This window comes from Gobius niger (genome assembly GCF_951799975.1).
Source record: "Gobius niger genome assembly, chromosome: 20".
Taxonomy (NCBI): Eukaryota; Metazoa; Chordata; class Actinopteri; order Gobiiformes; family Gobiidae; genus Gobius; species Gobius niger.
Window position 1 is genome coordinate 25,040,560 of NC_136871.1, and position 20,779 is coordinate 25,061,338.

Below are 20,779 nucleotides of genomic sequence, written 5' to 3' on the forward strand. Positions count from 1 at the left end.
TGCTTCATGGAGCTGCTCCACATGAATAAAGCTCAGAACTGAGAATTTCCATGATCTGAGGCTTTTTCACACGGTCAATAGAAGTTTGGATGATTTAGTCTCATTCAGTCTTTTTTATTTAGTCTTATTTTACTCGATTAAAATATCTGGACATTTTAGTCACAGTTTTAGTCGCATGAAAAACTTTTCATTTAGTTTTAGTCCAATTTTAGTCGTCAAAAATATCACTTTGACTTTAAAATTAAGACTAAATATTTTAGTCGACGAAATTAACACTGCAAAAATGTGACAAAAAGAGACAGAAACACGACCGAAAATGTGACAAAAATCGTGATGAAAAAGCAACAAAAACACGACAAAAAAACAAAACAAAAAAACGACCAGAGACGAAAACACAATCGCTTCAAAAAGGCGACAAAAAACATGACAAAAAAGTTTTATTGTTGGGTAAAGCCGAACTGGAGAAAATGCGTTCGGTTCAGGCGGGAGGTTAAAACTACACATTTAGACTTTATTTTTTTTTCTAAAGCAGAGGTTAAGTATACTTCACCTGACCTGTCCACGTTGGGTTTCAATGAAAAATAAATATCATTTATGTAAAAAAAAAAAAAAAAAGACAGAAAAAGAGGAACTTCGACCCAACATGGCAACCGCGCTGTCAAAACAATCGGTTGACGCGACTGCGCATGCGCTGCAGCTGCTGCACTTGCACGAGTGGATAGGACGTTTCTAATTTCTTCCTTAAATAATAATAATAATAAAAGAAGATGGCGGGGAAGAGGGCTCTGGTGATCCTGTCCAAGGGTGCAGAGGAGATGGAGACGGTTATTCCCGTGGACGTCATGCGCAGAGCCGGGGTTCGTCTGTTTTCATAGTAACAATAGCAGCTAGCTCGAATAACATAGAGGCTAAGATGAATGGCTTATGTTGCAACTTTGAGTAACAATGATAATCGTATAAATAATAATCGTATGCCACTTCTGGTGCTTCTAAATAGATCTGTGCATATGAGCAAACCTGCAACACACATGCTAACTGCGCATTAAACTTTGACTGGTAAATGTCAAAGTTCAGAGCCTCTCCGTCCCTTTTGCTCTTTCAAAATGAAGCTTCACCAAATTGTCAGTCTCTTTGCATTATGCTTTCAGATCGCAGTGACTGTCGCAGGTCTGACAGGGAAAGAGCCAGTCCAGTGCAGCAGAAACGTCGTGATCTGTCCTGATGACAGTCTAGAGGAGGCCAGCAAACAGGTGAGCTTTCCTGCAACATTTCTGACTCATCACAAATGTCCACTATAGTATCGACCAGTATTAATTTCGTCGACTAAACTATTTAGTCTTAATTTTAGTCAAAGTGTTATTTTTGACGACTAAAATTGGACTAAAACTAAATTAAAAGTTTTTCATGAGACTAAAACTGTGACTAAAATGTCCAGATATTTTAGTCGACTAAAATAAGACTAAATAAAAATGAAAAGGAGAGACTAAAATCATCCAAACTTCTATTGACCGTCTGAAAAAGCCTCAGATCATTTAAATTCACTGCCAAATGAACAGCTCTGAGCTTTGTTCATGTGGGAGCAGCTCCATGAAGTCGAGGACCTTCATTAAATATGATTATAATGAATATTATCAATGCAAAGTCGACTAAATTCGTCTTAAATTTAGTCGACTAAATTGACATGCAATTTTAGTCGACTAAATCTCGACTAAAATTACATTACATTTTAGTTAAAAGACTAAGACTAAAACTAAATTAAAATATGTTGTCAAAATTAACACTGTTATCGGCTGTAGTCTTCTTTTGTTTTTTTGTAAAGTCATATTTATTGTTTTAGGGATCCCCATTAGTCTTTACCAACACAAAGACTACTCTTCCTGTGGTCCATTCTCGTTTTACCTTTACATATCAGTCAAATGTGCTTTTCAGAATTGACTCTGTGCATAACTTCAAATCATAACGACGCCGCCCAAGAAGTGACTTCCTGTTTCGATCCAGCACGCCAAAGTAAAAGCACACAGCTCGTCTCATGGATTAGTTCAGCAGGTACTTGCAACATTACAAGAATATAATTAAAAACACACATTTCAAGTGTTTTGTCTGTTAATAGTTAGGCAGAAAGACAGTTGAACTAATGAATAAGATGGTGCTTTTATTTTGGTGCGCTGGATTGAAACAGGAAGTCACTTTATGGGCGTAGTCATTGGTTTGATCTGAAGTTGTGCACAGTCACTTGTACTCCTCGGTCATAGTCTCTCTTTGGCTTAGCTGCACAGTGTACTATATCGGCAATCTTGGCCAGAGTCTGTCTACTTTGTGGCATTAGAATATTAATCTAATGATAATGAGGAGACCTTTCAAACAAACAGCAGTGCATGCCATACGTTCAATTTGTTGATTTGTGTCATTTTTCATTGTGGCTGCTCTGGCAGGGTCCATATGACGTGGTGCTGCTTCCTGGAGGAATGCCTGGTGCCCAGAATCTGGCAGAGGTTAGTTACATTTTATTAAAGGAGCAGGCCACCGTTTCCATACTGAGATATGTTCTTACCTGAGCTTCCACGAGTTGATGCGTACCTGTCCTGTCTTTGTGTGTGTGTGCAATAGATATAATATAATAAAGATAAGTGGGTCCCATTCAGCCCCCTTCGTTGAAAAAGGTTCCTGAGTCCTGAGTGAACCTTAATGGCCGCTTTGTCTCCTCCTATGCAGCCTGTTCCTTAAAAGAGCCAGTCACTGTACTGAAAATGCTTCAACATTTCGGGCTGATAAACAAAAACTAGCGTGGTTAAAAATATTTCACTTACCCCAGCGTTGTCACATGGGTCAAGGCAATTTTTAGAAAAAGAAAAACTCTTTGGAGCCAAGCTTTCTTGGGACGTTTGAAGTCCCATTAATAGAATCAAGTGTCTCTTGGAGTCGCCCCTGGCCACCAGGGGGTGGTATCACAGCAATGTCAGCTCCCCACCAGAAGGACCATACAGAAGCACTTCCTCACCCATTGGTGCCAGTCACGCTAAAAGACCAAAGATGTTGGGGATGAGGTTAGAAGCGATCACGCTCTTCCACGTTTCCCCGATTTAAATAAGGTTGCGTGAAAAGTTACACGATCCAAGTACAGTTACACAAAATGAAACATGCTGATTGTCTAAGCAGATAAAAGTGCTATATTGTACAGGCGCAGTAATATCTTCTCTCCTACAGAATCCTGTTCCCTTTAAGCATCATACAGTCACCAACGAACTAAAATACAACCAGCTCAGCTATTTCTTGCTTTTTATTTTACGTTTAGGCCATGTGGCGCCTCACTGAAGGAAGTACGTCATTTAAAAATGTTTTTTCATTAGTTTAGCCATTCATATGTGTTGATGATTTTGGCAAGAACTGATCAAATCACATTATGTGTCAGAAGAATTACATTTTGCACTATTTTGGTCACCTGCTAGTTCAAAATGTACTTTGAAACTATCAAATAAAATGGCAGCGGGGGACGAGGCATGTGCTACGTTGTTTTCCATTTGAGCGTGATGACCGTTGCTAAAGCTTCTCAAAGATGCAAGCGGCAGCATGAGCCGTCTCTAACCTGCATTTTTGATGAATATCCATATGTTGTTTCGTGATTCAGCAGACATCTGTTTCCTCTGCTCTCTCCAGTCTCCCGCTGTGAAAGAAGTGCTGAAGGATCAAGACGGGAGAAAAGGCCTGATCGCAGCCATCTGTGCAGGTGACGTTACAGCACCTAAAGTTGGTTTTCCACACATTACTGCAGCTATAGTTGAGCATAAATGATCTACAATAGAACATGTTCACCACTGCCACTGTTTATGTATATAAACTACATGTGTTAAAGGGTTAATATTCTAATGAACTGAATTTTTAATGGTCTTCCCTCATGAACACCTACCTGCAGATGTGTCATGCTCAAAACACTTTGTTCCATTTGCTAGACTCATTCTAACCTTTGCACCACTCAAGTTGCCTCCACTGCAAATCATTTCCTGCTAGTAGTTGGCAACTATTGGGTTTCAGCTTCATTTTAACTGCCTCTGTGTGACAGGTTTTGAGTGAGTAGAAATGAAATGTTGTATTATTGTGCAATATCCACTGTGACAAACAAAATGTCCTGTCTCAGTGGGCTTTTACTATCTTAAACCTTTTAACCCCGTTGTTAAGACCTTCTCAAACATGTTCTGAAACACTCTTCTTTCTAATCTAATATATATAATGTACACGGTGTATTCAATTCAATTCATCTTTTTTATGTGAGCATCTGAGTTCCACAAAGTTCTTCATAGGAGCAGAGTTCAGCACAGTAATGGAAACCAAAGAAAGGATACATGAGTTGGTGAATAGCTAAATAAATAAACAAGGTGGATATGATGCATTGAGTGTGGGTTTTAAAACACAGGTCATAAATATTTGCTGGACAAATTGCAATAATCTTGTGGCCCTAACTGAGCGGCTGCTTTTCCATGACCTGCTTTGGCACTGAAAACGGTTCAGTCCTCGGCAGACTCCATGCAGTGACATTTAGCTTGACATCGTCCGCGTGCTGGGACAGAGCTTTGGAAGGACAGAGGGAACGGTGAAAGGGAGACCGATGCAGCAAAGTGGAGTGAAGGGTGTCCTAGAAATGACTGTATCCTCACAGGAGCCGAGGAACGAGAAATCTGCTGCACGCGCTGTTTCGGAGTCTGACTGCAGAGAGAAAAAGAACGGTTCAAGCTAAAAAGGAGTTGCAAAGGTTAAGAAAAGCGATGCAGTTGATGTCATTACACAGTCGTAGCCGTTTAAACTGCCTTTGGAAATTCCTCTCTTCATAAATTATGTTATCAATGTTAGAAGAATGGCAAAATGCACTCGTGTGACTTTTTTTTTTTCTCAAATTGCACAGACCCATGCTTCACTCTCTCTTCACCCGCAATACACCATAAAGGATGCATAGATTTTTCCTTTTCTTTTCTTTTCTTTTTTTTTCTTCTTAGCTTTCCTCTCCTCACAGAAAGATGATCCTGATCGATTTTGTTTCCGGTTTCAACCCCCCCCCCTCCACCCACCCTCCCCTGTCTGGCTGTGGTTCTCATAAGGTCTCTTTGTCTCCTTCTGGCCGCAGCACTACCCAGCAGCGTGCCGCCCTGCCCCGGGGAAAGTGTAATCTGGAGACTGTTTGGGAACGCGGCCAAGGAGCGTGATCAATAACTTTCTATTTATTAACGTTTTTTTTTTTTTGGATGAGCTCACGCTGCAGTGCTGCTGCCAGGACGGAGATAATGCAGCAGTCAGGGTTTTTTTCCGTTTCTCACTTTACTCTGTTTCAACACAGCCTTTGGAGGTTAAAGCTGTGTGCTACGTATTCGAAGTGTTATTAAGACACCAAAGCAATCAACATCGCACAACTCGCAGATTAGAATTCGACTGGGCAATAACTGCGATCCGACTGAAAACAGAATAGATGGATTCAAAAATGTAGAATGTAGATCGCTCTCAGTCAACTGCTCTGATCTGGGGTGTGTCCCGTTCCCTTTAGCGTGACGATTATGCCCATGCCGTTGTTGCTTTGATTTGGGCCAGATATTAAATATGTGTTCATTGAGGGGTTCTTGGCCCCTCTCACAAACTTTTTGTGCCTTTCTTTCTGAATGTTTTGGGGACAGATGTGAGAGATGTGTTTTTTTTATCTTATCGACCCCATTAAAGTGCTGCGATAAAAGCAGGGTCGGCTTTCAAGCAGGTTTTCCCCACTGTGCGGCTGAAGTTAAGTGGCTCTGTCCTTCCCCCAGGTCCCACTGCTCTTCTGGCCCACGGCATCGGCTTCGGCAGCACCGTCACCACACACCCCGGCATGAAAGAGAAGATGATGGCCGGAGGTGAGGAAGCTTTTAACGGGATTTAAAAAGAAATGGCTTTGTTACTTTACATTGTCTTAAATCAATGCTTAATAACACGATCATGTGTGCACTTTTAATGTCAAATTACAGAATCTCAAGCTGAAATAATGTTAAGCACAGCTCTGGTTCTAATACACTGCTGTGACCTTTTCCCACAACGACACAAGAAGGCGTAATGTTGTCAATTCCGGAAACGGTCACTAAAACCTCTACCTTTCTGTCATGCCCTGCACTGATGTGTCCGAGCCAGCAGGTGGTGCCGTGCACACTTTTCAGAGGAGGATATTCCTGTCATTATGCAGCAGAGGAGAGCACAGCACACACACAGAGGTGGAGACAGATGCGGAAAATTGACAGAACCTGCCCGAACTAGGTCACCTTAAACATTGATACATGATCTGAGTGCCCCCCCCCCCCCCCCCTCCGCTGAGTGGCTGAGTGGTCTCGTGCGTTATGTCAACTTGCCATCACTGTATGTGTTTCTTTTTTTTTTCCTTTTTTTTCAGACCACTATAAATATTCAGAGGCCCGCGTTCAGAAGGATGGACATTACATCACCAGCCGTGGGCCAGGCACCAGTTTTGAGTTCGCTCTCACCATCGTAGAGGAGCTCATGGGGGCTGAGGTGGCTGCTCAAGTCAAAGCTCCTCTCTTGGTGAAAGACTGAGCGGCTGATAAGACTCTCCCGCTAATACACACTTTGCACTCGACCGACAGGCTTCAACGCTCGCACTTGTAATCCATTACAGCTGATACAAATAGCCAATGTCACTTGGCGTAATGCTATTCCAGGGACACACACGCGGTTCTTATGATATCACTTTGTCTTGCCAAGTGAGACAGATAAGGTGTCCTTGTTGACAAAATAGTGGATTGCACAGGAATAGGCAAAGCTTTCCAAATTGTAATATATTTTTGTTGAAATGCCCTTTACGATGACAATGTGAGAGATGTGTTTACTCTGGAATCCCCTCATTCGCCGACAATAAAGCATTTCAAAGACCTGTCTGTGTGCGGTGTTCTCTTTTAGAGGTCACACTGACTTTCCCATGCCTGCAGTGGCTGGGTGCTTGTTGACACCTAAATATAGGCTGCTAAATGCAATGTATTGAGAGACTCCGGGAGAAACGCGGGAAGCTAAAAACCGAACTTACTGACAAATGTCTCAGCCAATCGAGGGCCCAGATCTGGCTGCAGTCGCACTCCACTCCGCCAATGGGCGTCCGGCCGCAGCCAGAGGGGCGGGGGCCTGCTGCAGCGCGTGGTGAGTGTGACGAGCAACACAATCCAGAGGGTTTTGACAGTGAAAAAGGAAGCAGCGTTTCGCCAAAAAGGTAGGATGTTTTCGCTGTTTCTGTGAACGAGAAGTGGCAGACTGTACGCCCGTGCGCTCGTCTTTGGCATGCGCGCACTCTTATCTTTGAAACATACCGCTCCTTTACGCAGTGTACGCAACCAGATCGCAGTCAGAGAAGAACCGTTTGGAAATTGACATGGAAATCATTCTTCAGCGTGGTCAGGCAACATTGTACGTGCTGCTTGGATCCATCCACCTCGCACCGTTTAGCAGGTTTGCGCGCGAGAGGCGATCACCAGAACTTCCTCGCGATCCACTGTGTTGCAATGGCTTGACATGAGCGTTTCAGATCGGCCAGGCGAGTCTGTCGTTCGCTAAAGGTGACAGAATCAACATATTAATACGCGCGCACTGATCCGTCTAATAAACACGAGGGTGCGCGCGGGGCTGTGTCGGTGCGAGTGGGTGGGAGGGAGGGTATAGCGCCGCTGCTGCAGATGTGAACCGACTCGAAGATCCAGGGCAGGCAGGCTGGGGGAGCTGTCCATCCTCCTTCCTCGCGCGCCGCAGTCAGGGCTGTCTCTGCGGCTAACAGTGCGCCAGAGGCCGGGCGCGCTCCCCCAAGATGCCCCGCCAACATAAAAAGCCGCAATAGCTCCGCGTTACACGGACACGAGATCACTGTGTCACGTATTTCCCAATCTCAAAGAGACGTAATCACGAGTCTCGATGGGCTCTGGGCTGGCAACACGAACGCACCCACTGTGCACCCCTTTTACGCAATCTTTGGGGGAGTTGGATTGCGCTCGCAGCTAACAGGTGCCCAAGTTGTTTGATGGAAGATTGTTTGAAGCCAGATCTTGTGCAGTCGCCACATCGGTTAGTTTGCTGTCTTCCTCAGATTTGTGATTTCAATTGCAGCTCATATCAAGATCGCGTAATGCTCAACAGATAAGATGCATAACACGCGCAGATAATGTCGTTTGCAATCGGCGCACCCCAATATATAAACACTGTGTAGTCTAAGTAAATGACTTTGATACTTTCGTGGTGCTGTGTAACAACAGACAGATGGGAGATGGAGCTACAGGTTGCTTTAAAAACGGTGATGGAAAATGAACAGGCTCCAGATCACGCACTTGTCACTCTGCACTTACAGGAAGAGCGACAAGGTGTTAACTTCATCATATTGCAGAGAAATGCATTAGTCATTTCTGGTGTGTTTTTTTTGGGGGTGGGGTGGAGTCTTACTCAGAACGAGCAAAGCAGAAGTAATAAGAGTCATAAGTCACACCAGTGCTGCTTAAAGTCAGACAACATCTTCGAATGATTTGGGAAAAATATGTATAATGGTTGACCAACCAATTGAAATCTCTGCCTTTTGCCTTTTCCATTTCACACGCCAGGCCTCCGGTTGTTTTTCACAGGTCTCCAGCAGTTATGATTTCACTGCTAGGTAGGGCTGTGCAATTAATCGAAATTCAATCACGATTTCGATTACAACAGTAAACGATTAAAAAATTAGCATAATCGCAAAAAATCTATTATAATTTTTTTTTTTTACAATTTTTTTTCTTTATTTTTTTTGTAAAGCAGACTTGCGTTATTTCAGGCCGCTGGGATTATTTTCCCTTCGCTTTTCACGTGCCATGGCTCATGCTTTTGTCTGACATAAAAACAAACGGCGCTGTGTGATGATGTCATCAGGCCACACTGCTCAGTTTGCTTGCGCAGGTGTGAGGGCTGGCCAGCAGGGGGCAGGTGTGAAACAGGGACCTCTCTTTAATCAAGGCGTACTTGAAATCATTTGTACTTTTATGACTGTCCAGAAAGCATAAAGTGTAGTGTAGTGTTTTGATTAATAAATAAATAAAATAAAGGTAGACTTTTTTTTAAAGGCAACAAATAATCGTTTGAATAATCGTGATTTCAATTATGGCAAAAATAATCGTGATTATTATTTTTTCAATAATCGGGCAGCCCTACTGCTAGGTCGTCCTTTTAAAAAAAAATCTTGCATCTATTGTTTGTGCAGCATGTTTGGAAACTGCTTGTGTCCATGAAATGTGCGATTCTAAAGTGGATTTGGATGTAAGTGGCACCTACTAAGAGAAGGAATTGTTTGTGAAGACGGCAATACTCCTCTCCCCATGTCCCTCGTTACAGCCGTGCACCTGTTTGCTGCACTTGTTTTGGCTCCTGGTGGATTTTTATGGCCAGTCATTTGCCCTTTTATGGCCCGCAGCGTTTGAGCCTGTCTGGAGTTTGTCAGTCAGAGACAACATCGCCCCGTTATTGCAGAATGAGCATCTGAAAGTCGAACACCATGGGATCAAGTAAGTGACTACTGGGTATAGGAGCACGCGGCGTTTAGTGGCAGCTGTGGACTGGAGCGCTTTCTCATTGATGTCGTGTTTTTGCAGGAGGATATTTCTGGAATGTTAACAATTTGCACTGTTGCACATAACATGTTACAATTATTCTGCTCGAGCGGCCATACAGTTAAGGGCTGCAGGCTTGGCTCCTTATTTCTGGATGGGGCAGAGGATTGCGGGGCAGGGGGGAGGGAGCAGGGGGCTCAGGGCACTGGGACTGACTCATTGGTTTAGCTAATGATGTAATTAGAGTGGTGCACTTGCATCTCCTGATTAGATCTCTCCTTTGGGCTGACGTTTTGATGGGAAACGCTGCATTTGCTTGCGTTTCATCGGGAAATCAATTTGCAAAGCCATGTGACTCTCCGTCAGCTTTGGGGATATTTTAAAAGGCCATTTTGTGTAGCTTTAACATTTTGGCCGGTGATTGCTCATAATTAGTCATGAAAAATGTGGGAAGTAAAAGTGATAAGTGGGTTTAGAAAAAGATGAAGTCCAGCTATGCAACACACTGGGTGGCACAAGCTTGCCCGGTACTTAACATGGATAAATGATGGCAAAGAGTCCGTCTGGAAAGCTATTTCTATTTGACTCAAAAGCCAAACCGAATCACGCTGATGACTTTGTATGTGGTTCATGGAAGGGCGCTATGGCCTAAAATCTGTATCACGATATAAAACAAATATCACAATAACGGTATATTTGACGATTTAATTGACAATGGACAAATTACTTCAAAATCTCAGCCTTACACTTATTGGGAATTTTATTGTATTCATTTTTTTTAGTGCCACACCAATTTCCTCACAAATATGATCGACTCAAGCAGTTTACATCCTTCATTTCATTTGACTTTTTAAGCACCAGTGCCCGTGTTCTACAGTCAGTGTTTATGCTGCTCTGATGGAGCTGAACATAAATTATATAGTGTCCACAACTATATAAAACATTTCTGCGATATCAAAAAAGTATATCGCGATGACGATATGCGATACGATATGGTCCACCCCTAATGATGTGTCATAAAGTACTCGAGCAAAACCTTTCTTTGTCATTGTCATTGAGTTTTTATTCCCACTGTTATCAAAGCTTAATGTTTGTTTCCAACTTCTTCCTTGTTGCCAGGTCCTGGGTAAATAGTAGGGCTGGGATGAAATATCGGTTTGGATTTGGATTGCAATACTCATATACATTTTGTGTTAATGCATTTTTTCAATCTTAACACTTCAATAAATGTCAAATGGCATTTGGTTTCTAAACTTTGGACACATGACTGTTTTCTTTTTTACACATTTTTAGATAAACATATTACTTATCATAATTACTTGCTGAATCGTGATACGTATCGGATCAGCCCCTGAGTATCGTGATACGTATCGGATCCTGACAAGAAGGGATCGTCCCAGCCCTAGTAAATAGTAGCTAAAAGTCTGCTGCAGCGTAGGGGTGGGCCATATCGTATCGCATATTGATATCGCGATATAATATTTTATATCGATGTGGACATGATATATTTTATGTTCCGCTCAGCTCCATCAGAGCTGCGTAAACACTGACGGTAGAACACGGGGACAGGTGTTTAAAAAAGAAAGTGAAATGAAGGATGTAAACTGCTTGAGTAGATCATATTTACGAGGAAATTAGTGTGCCGTTAAAGAAAAAAAAGAATACAATATCACTGAATTCATCTTCCCTATAGGCGTAAGGCTGGGATTTTGAAGTTATTTGTCCATTGCCAATTATATCGTCAAACATCGTTATCGTGATATTTCTTTTTTGAATCGTGATATAGATTTTAGGCCATATCGCCCTGCCCTATAGCAAAAAAAGTGACATTAGGTGGAATAGGACTATGATAAAAATGGAATTGTGTGCAGATCTCTGTGACAATCTGGCGATTTGGAGAGATGGTCAACATCGTGATTCAGCACTTTATTGTTCTACGCCGCTTCATTCTCATTGCTCAAAAACTTCCACTTTCCCACACTCCTTCCTCTTTGGTCAGTCTCCATCATGTTCTGATTGAGGGGCGCATCGATTTGACCCATCATAAAAAAATAAAGCGTGAACATGAATGGAGGTCCGATCAAAACTGTGCTCTCTGTTTTCTCTAGTGTCTTGTCCACCGCAAGACGAGCAGGATGGCGGCTCTCTTATACACTTACTATGACTTGCTTTGGTGAACTACCCACAAAACCTCGTCACATCCTCCGCTCAGTTTCTGCAGGCCACGCATCTGAATCCACCATTCGCTTTGTGTTGAGAAACCATACAGACCATACAGACCTTGTCCACACAGCTATCTGACATACTACAAATGCAAATGTTCCTTTTTGTTGTGCAAATCTTCTTCCTTTGTTTTGTCCCGAGTGCCTGATCTTCTTCAACCTCATCATAACCATGAGCAGTAAGTTTGTGTCTTTGAATTTTTAAACAGTAAAAAAACGATTGCCTGTATGGCGTCAAGAAGTTTGTGTACTTTTGAAAAGACGAGGTACTTTGCAAGGTAATTGTCGTCGAACAGTTTCAAGCACAGAGGTTAATGAAAAAATGTGAACCCAGCTGTTGTCTGTTCCACTTGACACTACTCGATTAGCTCGGCTGTGCTCTTATTACTGCAACAGGGACTGTAAAAAATAGTGTCTTTTTTAAAGCGGTAAAGTCGGTCTGATTTAGTTATTGCTTGGGAGAAGTTCTTAACAGTATTATTAATGGATTTCTTGGCACAGCAGTCTGACAGTTGAGTCAAATAGGAGTGACAATTATGTTTACAACAGATGTAACCTTGAGCTCCTCGTTCATTTAGGGCCTGCAACTTTGCACTATGTCTGTGTGTGTATTATTAGTCTAGTTTCTTTGTAATAGCTGTTACTGTGCAGCGTTTTATTTTCAGTTTTTTCAGAGCACATGGCTGTCCCCAACAATGACATGAGCATGGATAAAGGAGTCGTGAATGGTTTTAGTTGATAGTTAAGTTGGCATTGCGTTAGGGCTGGGCGATTTATATCGATTTAAGATTTATCGATATATTTTTAAACGAGATGTGGAATTAGACCATATCGTGTTTATCGGGATATTTGAAATTCAGACAAACAAACAGAAACAAAAAGAGACAGGTAATCTCAAGGGGATTTTTCAAAAAGTGTATCTTAAACTGAGCACTTTGTTATTATCTCTTTATATATAAACGCTGCCCTCAGAAATAGACTGACTTATTTTATTTTATAGGCTATTTTTATCCAAGATATTTTGTTATTTAAATGTGCACCTTACAGCTCTCACTTTGCGGAAAAATATTGGAATATATGTATCGTATATCGATATTCAACCTAAATATATTGGGATATGACTTTTGGCCCATATCGCCCAGTCCTACATTGCGTGGAGCTTTTGTGGTGTAAACAGCAGCAGTTCTGCCTGTTTCTGTGCTAATACTATAACCTTGGATCACAACTTTGGTCAATCTCAGTAATTGTCATGGGGCTTTTCATGCGTCAACTCAGGTACAGAAAAAAAATGTACCTTTTTAAAGACGGAGTTTTGATGTTGGGTCCAGGCGCAGCATTGGTTGTTTCAGCTCATATAAATGATACAAATTGAAAAGAAATGGTCTTTTATGGAATAGTTGTTTTCTGGTTCTATATACCAAATATTTTAGTATAGGTGTCGAAGGAAGTATCATTCAGGTATCTGTAACAAATGCCAAGTAACATTACAGTACTGGTATTGAAAATCTTTTATACAGTACCCAGCCCTACCCAAGAATCTCCCAGGAGTTGCAGTTCCCCAGTCATTATTACAAACTGACTCAATTCTTCCAGACCTCTTTTTTTGTTCTTGAGTAAGCTGTGTTTCATACTCTTCTTGACACCTTGAGTGCCGCGCTGTTTTGGGGATTTAGCTGTAGAGTGCCAACAATCCAAACCATTTTTCATGATATTTGTAGCGCCACAGCGTATTTTATGTTCCAGCTATGGACACGCAAACATGCTATGGCTCGTTTGAAAGATGAGACTCTAAGCTCTCAGTAGGTGAAAACGGTGTAATTCTACGTGCCTCAGTTCCTGAGAAATCTAATGTTAACAGAGGCTAGTTTTGATTCTTCTTTGTTTTCTAGAAACTGAGATATTACGTGTTTTATGAAAAACAACGGTCTCCCTCATTTCACTCTCTTCACTGAGCTTTGGCTGAAAACAGGGGCTTAAGGAAAGAACGACTATTGAGAATGTCTGGGCGTGAGTTTCACGTTGTTTTAAGAGAACATAGGGCTAAAGAGAAAAACACGTCGTAAGCCGAGGATGTGGCGGTGACCCGTGGTAAAGCTGTGCTCGCGTCTGACACAAGGTTTATTTTTAGATCATACAAAACTGTCGGCTTGTTGACCTCGGTGGTCTTCTGATAAAAAATATAGAGCGATCTAACGCGGTGTGGAGATGGTTGTTCTGTGCAGGAGATCCCCTCTGCTCTCACTTCCTCTTCTCTCTCTGAGCACCGAGCTGTGCAGGACCAATGTGCGGGGCTTTGAAAAAACCCGCTGAACTAACAAGGGGCACAGTCATTTCTGCCGCCTTGATTAAATGCCGAGATGAAATGTCCGGATCGTGACTGTTCAAAAGTTGTTGATCTTCATTTATTTCAGTTCTGTTCATCACAGAGCCCCAAAAATCACACATAAGATGTATTAGAGTGTCTAGTCCCGTAATGATAATAATAATAATAATAAAAAAAAACAACGCGAAAACAGGGAGTGAATAACAACTGTTTTCGTTTTTGGCACTCAGTGTGTTAAAGCAGTACTAAGTAACGTGTTTACCTTAATAAATCCTTTTGTGGTTCCTGTGGGGGTAATACAAGTGTTTATGGGATGATTGGAGGGTCTTTCATCTCCCCTTGGTGTCTCTGGACAGAAAACCATGTTTGCAACTTTACTGCCACCGGTCCGGAGAAAGCAATACACACTAATGGAATCACGAAGAAGAAGCTAACGTGCTAACGGCGGGCTAACGTCACTTTAAACAGTATTTACAGCCAAGTTTGAGTGAAAAAAAAATATTTCCATTGTATAATTGGATGCACTGTAACCCTCTCTCCCTTCGCCTTTCCTGTCAGCGTAGTATTTACTCTCCAAGACAATTAATAAGTTAAAAAATCATAACTTGCTACTACACCTGCAGTTGCGCTTATGGCCTCTAGGGGGAAGAGTTACTTAGTACTGCTTTAAAGACTCATACGTGTGCTTTTTAGTGACAGTTATGATTACTATGTTTTCTTCTGTTGATATTTCTTGTTCAAACGGATAAATATTCCTAAAATTCTAAAATGTATTACAAAAAAACATGGCCGCTTTGCCCGGTTTAGAAACTGCAGCCTACTGTAACAAACAGATGCCATAGTTTAAGAAAGGTGATGCAAGACATTCTATCAGTGGTGGTCATAATGTTTTGCCCGGTTGTATTTGGATATTTGGCCCGTCCCTCTGCTGTTGTGTGACAGTAGAATGAGGCTCAAGTGTGGTGAGTAACAGTATCAGGCTAATTCCCCAGACTGTGGTGTTTAGTGAAAACCTGTCAGTGCCCTGTTCTCCATGTGTGCTAATCCCAGTGCGGCCGACTGACTGCACTAAAACTCTAATGGCCTTTTCCACAGGAGCCCCCAGAGGCATTCAGTCAACTCAATAGAAGCTAAATCAGCCTGTCTAAACTCCTAAAGTGTTCTGTAACATCAAAATATTTCTGTTTTTTTAGACTTGGTGGTTGAAAACTGTACACCAATGGTCTTTCCGACTACTTATGGGACCATGTAGATACTAGTTTAGTCCATTTTCAAGCCCATAGAATGATTTTTTTTGGGTTGCTATGAGCTCTGCATATGCTGACATCTTTTTCATACTGTATGTCGGTGTGCGCGCAGTCACGACTTGGCCTTCTGCAGTCCGTCTGGTGGACTTTCCTGAGTGCTTCTTGCCGTTGCCGTGCTACTGCTTGGACAGAGTCTGGCAGGAAAAGATGGATATGCTTCGACTGGGCTAAAAGAGAAATGCCAGGCACAGGCCGTGGTGTGCAACAGCGGAGCAGGCCTGTCCCTCTGGGCCATGGACAAAAACAAACACTAAAACAAATGGTGAGGCAGTCTAAACACAGCCTCAAAAATGCAAGATTTCACGCTCTGGCACTGTTATTGCACAGAAACATTACTTGGTGCGTTTATTCAGAGAAGAAGCACCCCGGTTACTTATGGAATTGGAGCAGGTTTCAGAGGTTGAGCTCTGTGATCTGGCAGTAGGTGCATGTCATGCTAATGTTATCAGTGAACTGGTAGGTGCAGTGCTTGAAGAGGAAGTTTGTTTATGAGAATCCTGATGGTAAGAACAAGGGTAGGTCTGCTCTGCTGTACAGTAATACATACCACATTATTGATCAGCCAAGAGAGATCCTCGGTTTCCCACTCTCTGTCTGTGGAGGTGTGCATGAGCCAGTCAAGTGCTCCTGTGGATGGGATTAGAAGGAATATCGTTCTCAAAGGAAACATGCTCAGTGGAGCTTGAACACATGTCAGACGCATCGCTTTGTCAGACGATACTTGTATCCAGCTCTCACCCTCTGGCATGTTAAGTGTCTGCAAATGCTTAATGCACATTTAACCTGGGGCTGTGGAGTGAATCAAGTTTTAATTGAATCGTGATTAAATCTTGTTTATCGGCATTGTTATTTGACGTGTCTACAGCCAATCCTTTGGCAGTAATAGCTCGTTGCTTGGACTGGTTTTGGACTTGAAAGAACAAAGTGGAAATTGTGTTTTGTTGAATGGTACCAGTATAGAGGTCTATGCCAGAAATATAAATATACACCTAAGTTAGTGTGACTATTCCTCTACTTGATTCCTTTTAATAAACCACAATAAACCTAAACCTAGCCTAAAGACCGACAGTGTTATTGGGCCTCTTGTTTCCTTTATCCGCCCCACTGTTAAAAATCTTGGGGTGACTTTTGATACTTGTTTCAAATTTAAAAAAACGCATTGGATCAGTTGTAAAAGCCAGCTACTTCCAACAAAGACTTCTTGCGAAAATTAAGGCCTACTTGCCACAAAAAGATTTAGAGAAGGCGATCCACGCCTTCATCACTTCAAGGTTGGATTATTGTAACTCCCTTTACACAGGGCTGGACATTAAATCCCTCCAGCGCCTGCAGGGAGTCCAAAATGCCGCAAGCCCTTTCGAATCAAGTTTAAAATTCTGCTGATAGTTTTTAAATGCCTAAACTCACTGGCACCTAAGTATCTGTCAGAACTGATGCAGCTCTACTGTCCTGCTGACCAGCTCCTTTTGTCTGTTCCGGCGTGTGTCCAGAGGTGACCGAGCCTTCTCAGTGGCCCCTAAACTTTGGAACCGCCTCCTTCTTCACTCGGCTCAGTCTGTAGAGGAGTTTAAAACCGAATTAAAAACTCATCTTTTTGCTTTGGCCTTCGGTTCCATGTAGACCAGACACAGTTTGTGCCTTTATATATTACCTGTGTTTAAGTTTTATTGTGTTTATTGTATATATTGTTACTGTTCTTGTCCAGCACTTTGGTCGAAAATGGTTGTTTTTAAATGTGCTTTATAAATGAAATTGACATTGACATTGACAATATGCAGTTTTAGGGTTAGGGTTAAAGGAGCAGGCCACTACATATCTCAGTTTTTCCATACTGAGATATGTTCTTACCTGAGCTTAGACGAGTTGATACATACCTGTTTGGTCTTTGTGCGTGCCCGTGGAAGAGCTTGGCAGCTTCCAACTTCACCCATGTTTGGGGCTATAGGAATACACTGGGAGAGGCCAAATGGTATGTATTAACTCGTCTAAGCTCAGGTAAGAACATAGCTCAGTATGTAAAAATGGTGACCTGTTCCTTTAAGGTCCACTTTATCGTCCTCTGCATTTGACCCATCCTTCAATGCTGCTGTGGCAACCAGTAAGGAGCAGTGGGTGACCGCAGTGTAGCCCCCAGAGACCCCTCAGCAAATGTCGAGCTAAGCTGATGGTCAGAATCACCTGGCGGGAGGATTAAGTTTGATCCTGCAGTCCAACAAACCGTTGTGTTAATATAGTTTTAAGAGAACCAAAGTCGACGACAAAAACTTCTCCAAGTTCAATTCCAATTTCTATGCAGACGCCAACATTGCAGCTCCCTGAAGACTGCACTGAAAGGACATAGCGGGGTTAACCACGTACCAAGTTGTGCACGATCAGAAAAGTGCCTAATCGATAATGAGTCTGACGTTCTCAGTTTATTTTCTAAACCTAAATTGAATGAAGACCCCCTCCCTCCTTGTTCCCACACAGTCCGTTGCTGCATCTCCCCATCCCATTCTTCACGCTCTTTCTCCTCACCGGCTGATTCACTGAATACACTCTTTTGTGGGATGCTGACGGAGCACTGGGATCTGCGCGTGGAGCCGGTCGCAGGAGGGCGGGAGGAGCCGTGGTTTCCTTTTTTAATGCATCTCCTCTCTCCTCCTCAATGCGAGCTCACACATTTACTCACTCTCTCTCTCTCCCTCCCCACACTCACCGCCGCTTCTTCCCCGTGTCTCAAGTCTGCGTCTTTTGTCACTTTTTTGTGTTTGTTTGTCTCACATCATCACATTTGTGTGTTCGTCTAATCAGACAAAAGCATCTTTCATTCATCCCTCCGTCTAGTTCCTGTCTCTCGGATTTGTTTTCGGGCTCTCCCCTCTTGCGTGTCTCCTCACTGCGTCAGGACTCGGCAGCAGACTGAGGTGGGTTTTTGCGTCTTTGTGTTTATCTTTTTGTCTTGAAGCTTCTCTTTCTTGCTCTTCCCCTGCTCTGCCACGCCGGTCCACTCAAACAAACAGCCTCTCTATATATATTCCTCCACTCTCGCTGCTGAAATGCTAGCGAGGTAACCCATCTCCCTCTGTTGTAGCTGCATTGGCGCGCTCTTTGCATAGCGTAGCACACTGTATGTCTCTCTCTTCTCTTTTTCTCATTGCCGTTCATGTATAATGCATGTTCTGTCGTTGCGAATTTCTGCCGCAGACGCACTGGACGGATTTTTAAAGACTTTTAAAAATAGCCGTACTCAGAGTCACCTACAAAAATATGCAAAGGTGCACTCATGCAAGAGGGGAGGCTGGTCATTCGTTTTCACCTTACCTGCCCTACTGGTGTTGCATTACCATCTGTTGCAGTATCTATCCCCCAAAGCGAAGATTCACAACTTTTCCCGTCGCAGTTGTGTTTACTGCAGCAGATGCGTTGTGACAGCTATCCGTGTTACCATCTCATTTCAATGTTTTGCTTCTGAGCTGGTTTATTCACGTGCGGTCCAGTAGTTTACATTCGGTGCGCTCTGGAATGCTCGCCTGTCTGCCCGTGGGCCCTGGTCCAAGGGGAAAGGCGGAGAGGCAGAGGCTGCATGCGTTAGCAGAGTTTGGTGCAATAAGCTGTTGAATGCAGAGGAGGGTAGTCGCAAGCAGAAAGCAGGTTTGTGCGCAGGAGTGCCCTTTCTCTGCTGCTGCTGCTGCTGCTGTTATGAAAGCTGGAGAAAATGTGTTTGATCATTCTGCAGGTATTTGGCTCTATCAATCCTTGTAGATCCTTGTTGATTTTTCAAACAAAAACTCTTTTTCATTGTCACAGAAGTGTTTTCTTAAGTTAAGTCCCTTTTATTACTCACTTTACCTGGCTGCCATTCTACAACCAGGGGAATCATGGGCGTAGCCACCCCCATCACATGTGTCTTGCCCAAGGAAACAACAGCTGTAGTATTGATGGTGGCAGCACATTTCCTCCGCATCACACTTGTGACTTGTGGCATATTGTGGCACAATGATCCCTTCTTATCTGGCATGTTTCTATCTCTGTCAGCAGACCCGGAGCCTCAGTATTCTGCTTTGTGCCTTAGACAGGGTATATCCTTGACAAATGGGAGTTTATTTGTGTGTGTTGTGTTGTTTCCCATACTGATACTTACAGCAGTACTATGTAACTTGTTTACCTTAATAAATCCTTTCCATAGTCCCTCTGGGGGTAACAGTGTTAATGTGTTAATGGGATCATTTGGGGGGTCTTTCATCTCTCCCTGGTGTCTCTGGGCAGAAAGCCACAATTGCAACTTAATATATGCATACAATATAAATACACACTAATAGAATCACGAAGAAGAAGCTAACAGGCAAAGCTAGCTGCAGGCTAGCGCCACTTTAGCAGTGTTTACAGCCAAGTTTATCTCCATTGTGTCATTGAGTTGTTGCACAATGTACAATGTCCCTCTCTCCCTTTGTCCTTTTTGTCAGCTTAATATTTTCTCTCATGGACAATTAATGAGACACCTGCAGTGGCGCTTATGGCCTCTAGGGGCTTGAGTTAGTTAGTTCTGCATTAAAGGGACAATATGGAGTTTAAAAATGTAAAAGTGATGTATTTTCCTCCCCCTACATGTTCCAGCAAGGTCCTAAGGTAAGACCTGTTCACCACAACTGCCTCTAAAATCCTGCACTGCCACCAAAAAGTTGTTAATGCGGGTCCGAAGTGCCGTCATGCACGAGCTTAATATAGAAGCTGCAGTTACGCGTAAGACCTGAGGTGGCAGTAGGGAGTATAAAAGTACCAACTTGCATCTATCCCCTGTAAGCTCAGAGTGGCTGCCGATACTAGTTCGATATCACGTCTTGTGCGTACTCATTTCTGCTAATGCTCTGCTTCCACTATCAAAACGAAATGAACAGAAATGTACAGTTCTGTTCCAAACATTTCAAAAATACACTATGTATTGAACACGTTTTGGTTCAGGTACTCGGGTAATCCGATACCAGTGTGTACGTACCGGAACAACCCTAGTTTAACATAAATGTAGACAATATTTTATTCACATTTCTTAATACATAAAAAATAAGTTAATTGAAACATGCAGCTAGTGACAAAGAATTGGCTAGAATAAAGCGACCATTCATCATTTATAGTACTATTAAGAAGTGCTGCTTAGCTTAATGCAAATGAGACACCGTGTCTTCCATCATTCCAGTTGTGGCTGTCTAAAATTGGCAGAAGAATCCTGTAAGTCTGCTGCCAATATTGATAGTCATGCAGTTTGTGCCAGTGCATTAAAATGTATCAGGGAAAGCAATACAATATAGCTGGACATCCTTCCTGGCTTCAGCTCTTTCAAACAGCATTATCAGATCTGCTGACACATTCTCTGTCCAAAAGCTG

The 20,779-nt window shown here is 42.6% G+C and overlaps 2 protein-coding genes across 3 annotated transcripts in view; both read left to right on the forward strand.

Moving 5' to 3' along the window:
* Positions 1-690: 690 nt before the first annotated feature.
* park7 (parkinson protein 7) lies at positions 691-6,878 on the forward strand. The gene is made up of 6 exons (XM_079579185.1): positions 691-857; positions 1,149-1,250; positions 2,433-2,492; positions 3,655-3,724; positions 5,781-5,867; positions 6,395-6,878. Exons 1-6 carry the CDS (start codon positions 768-770, stop codon positions 6,553-6,555), a joined length of 570 nt encoding a protein of 189 aa, XP_079435311.1. The 5' UTR covers positions 691-767; the 3' UTR covers positions 6,556-6,878.
* A 281-nt stretch (positions 6,879-7,159) lies between these two features.
* Positions 7,160-20,779, forward strand: part of LOC306979389 (voltage-gated potassium channel subunit beta-2) — a 168,635-nt gene continuing 155,015 nt past the window's right edge. The window contains exon 1 of one of the 2 annotated variants that reach the window (XM_079578310.1): positions 7,160-7,219. The gene's annotated coding sequence lies outside the window, so the exon portion shown is untranslated. Of the gene's footprint in view, positions 7,220-18,167; positions 18,325-20,779 lie in introns of those variants that run through there. The other variant, XM_079578309.1, reaches the window with a different exon arrangement.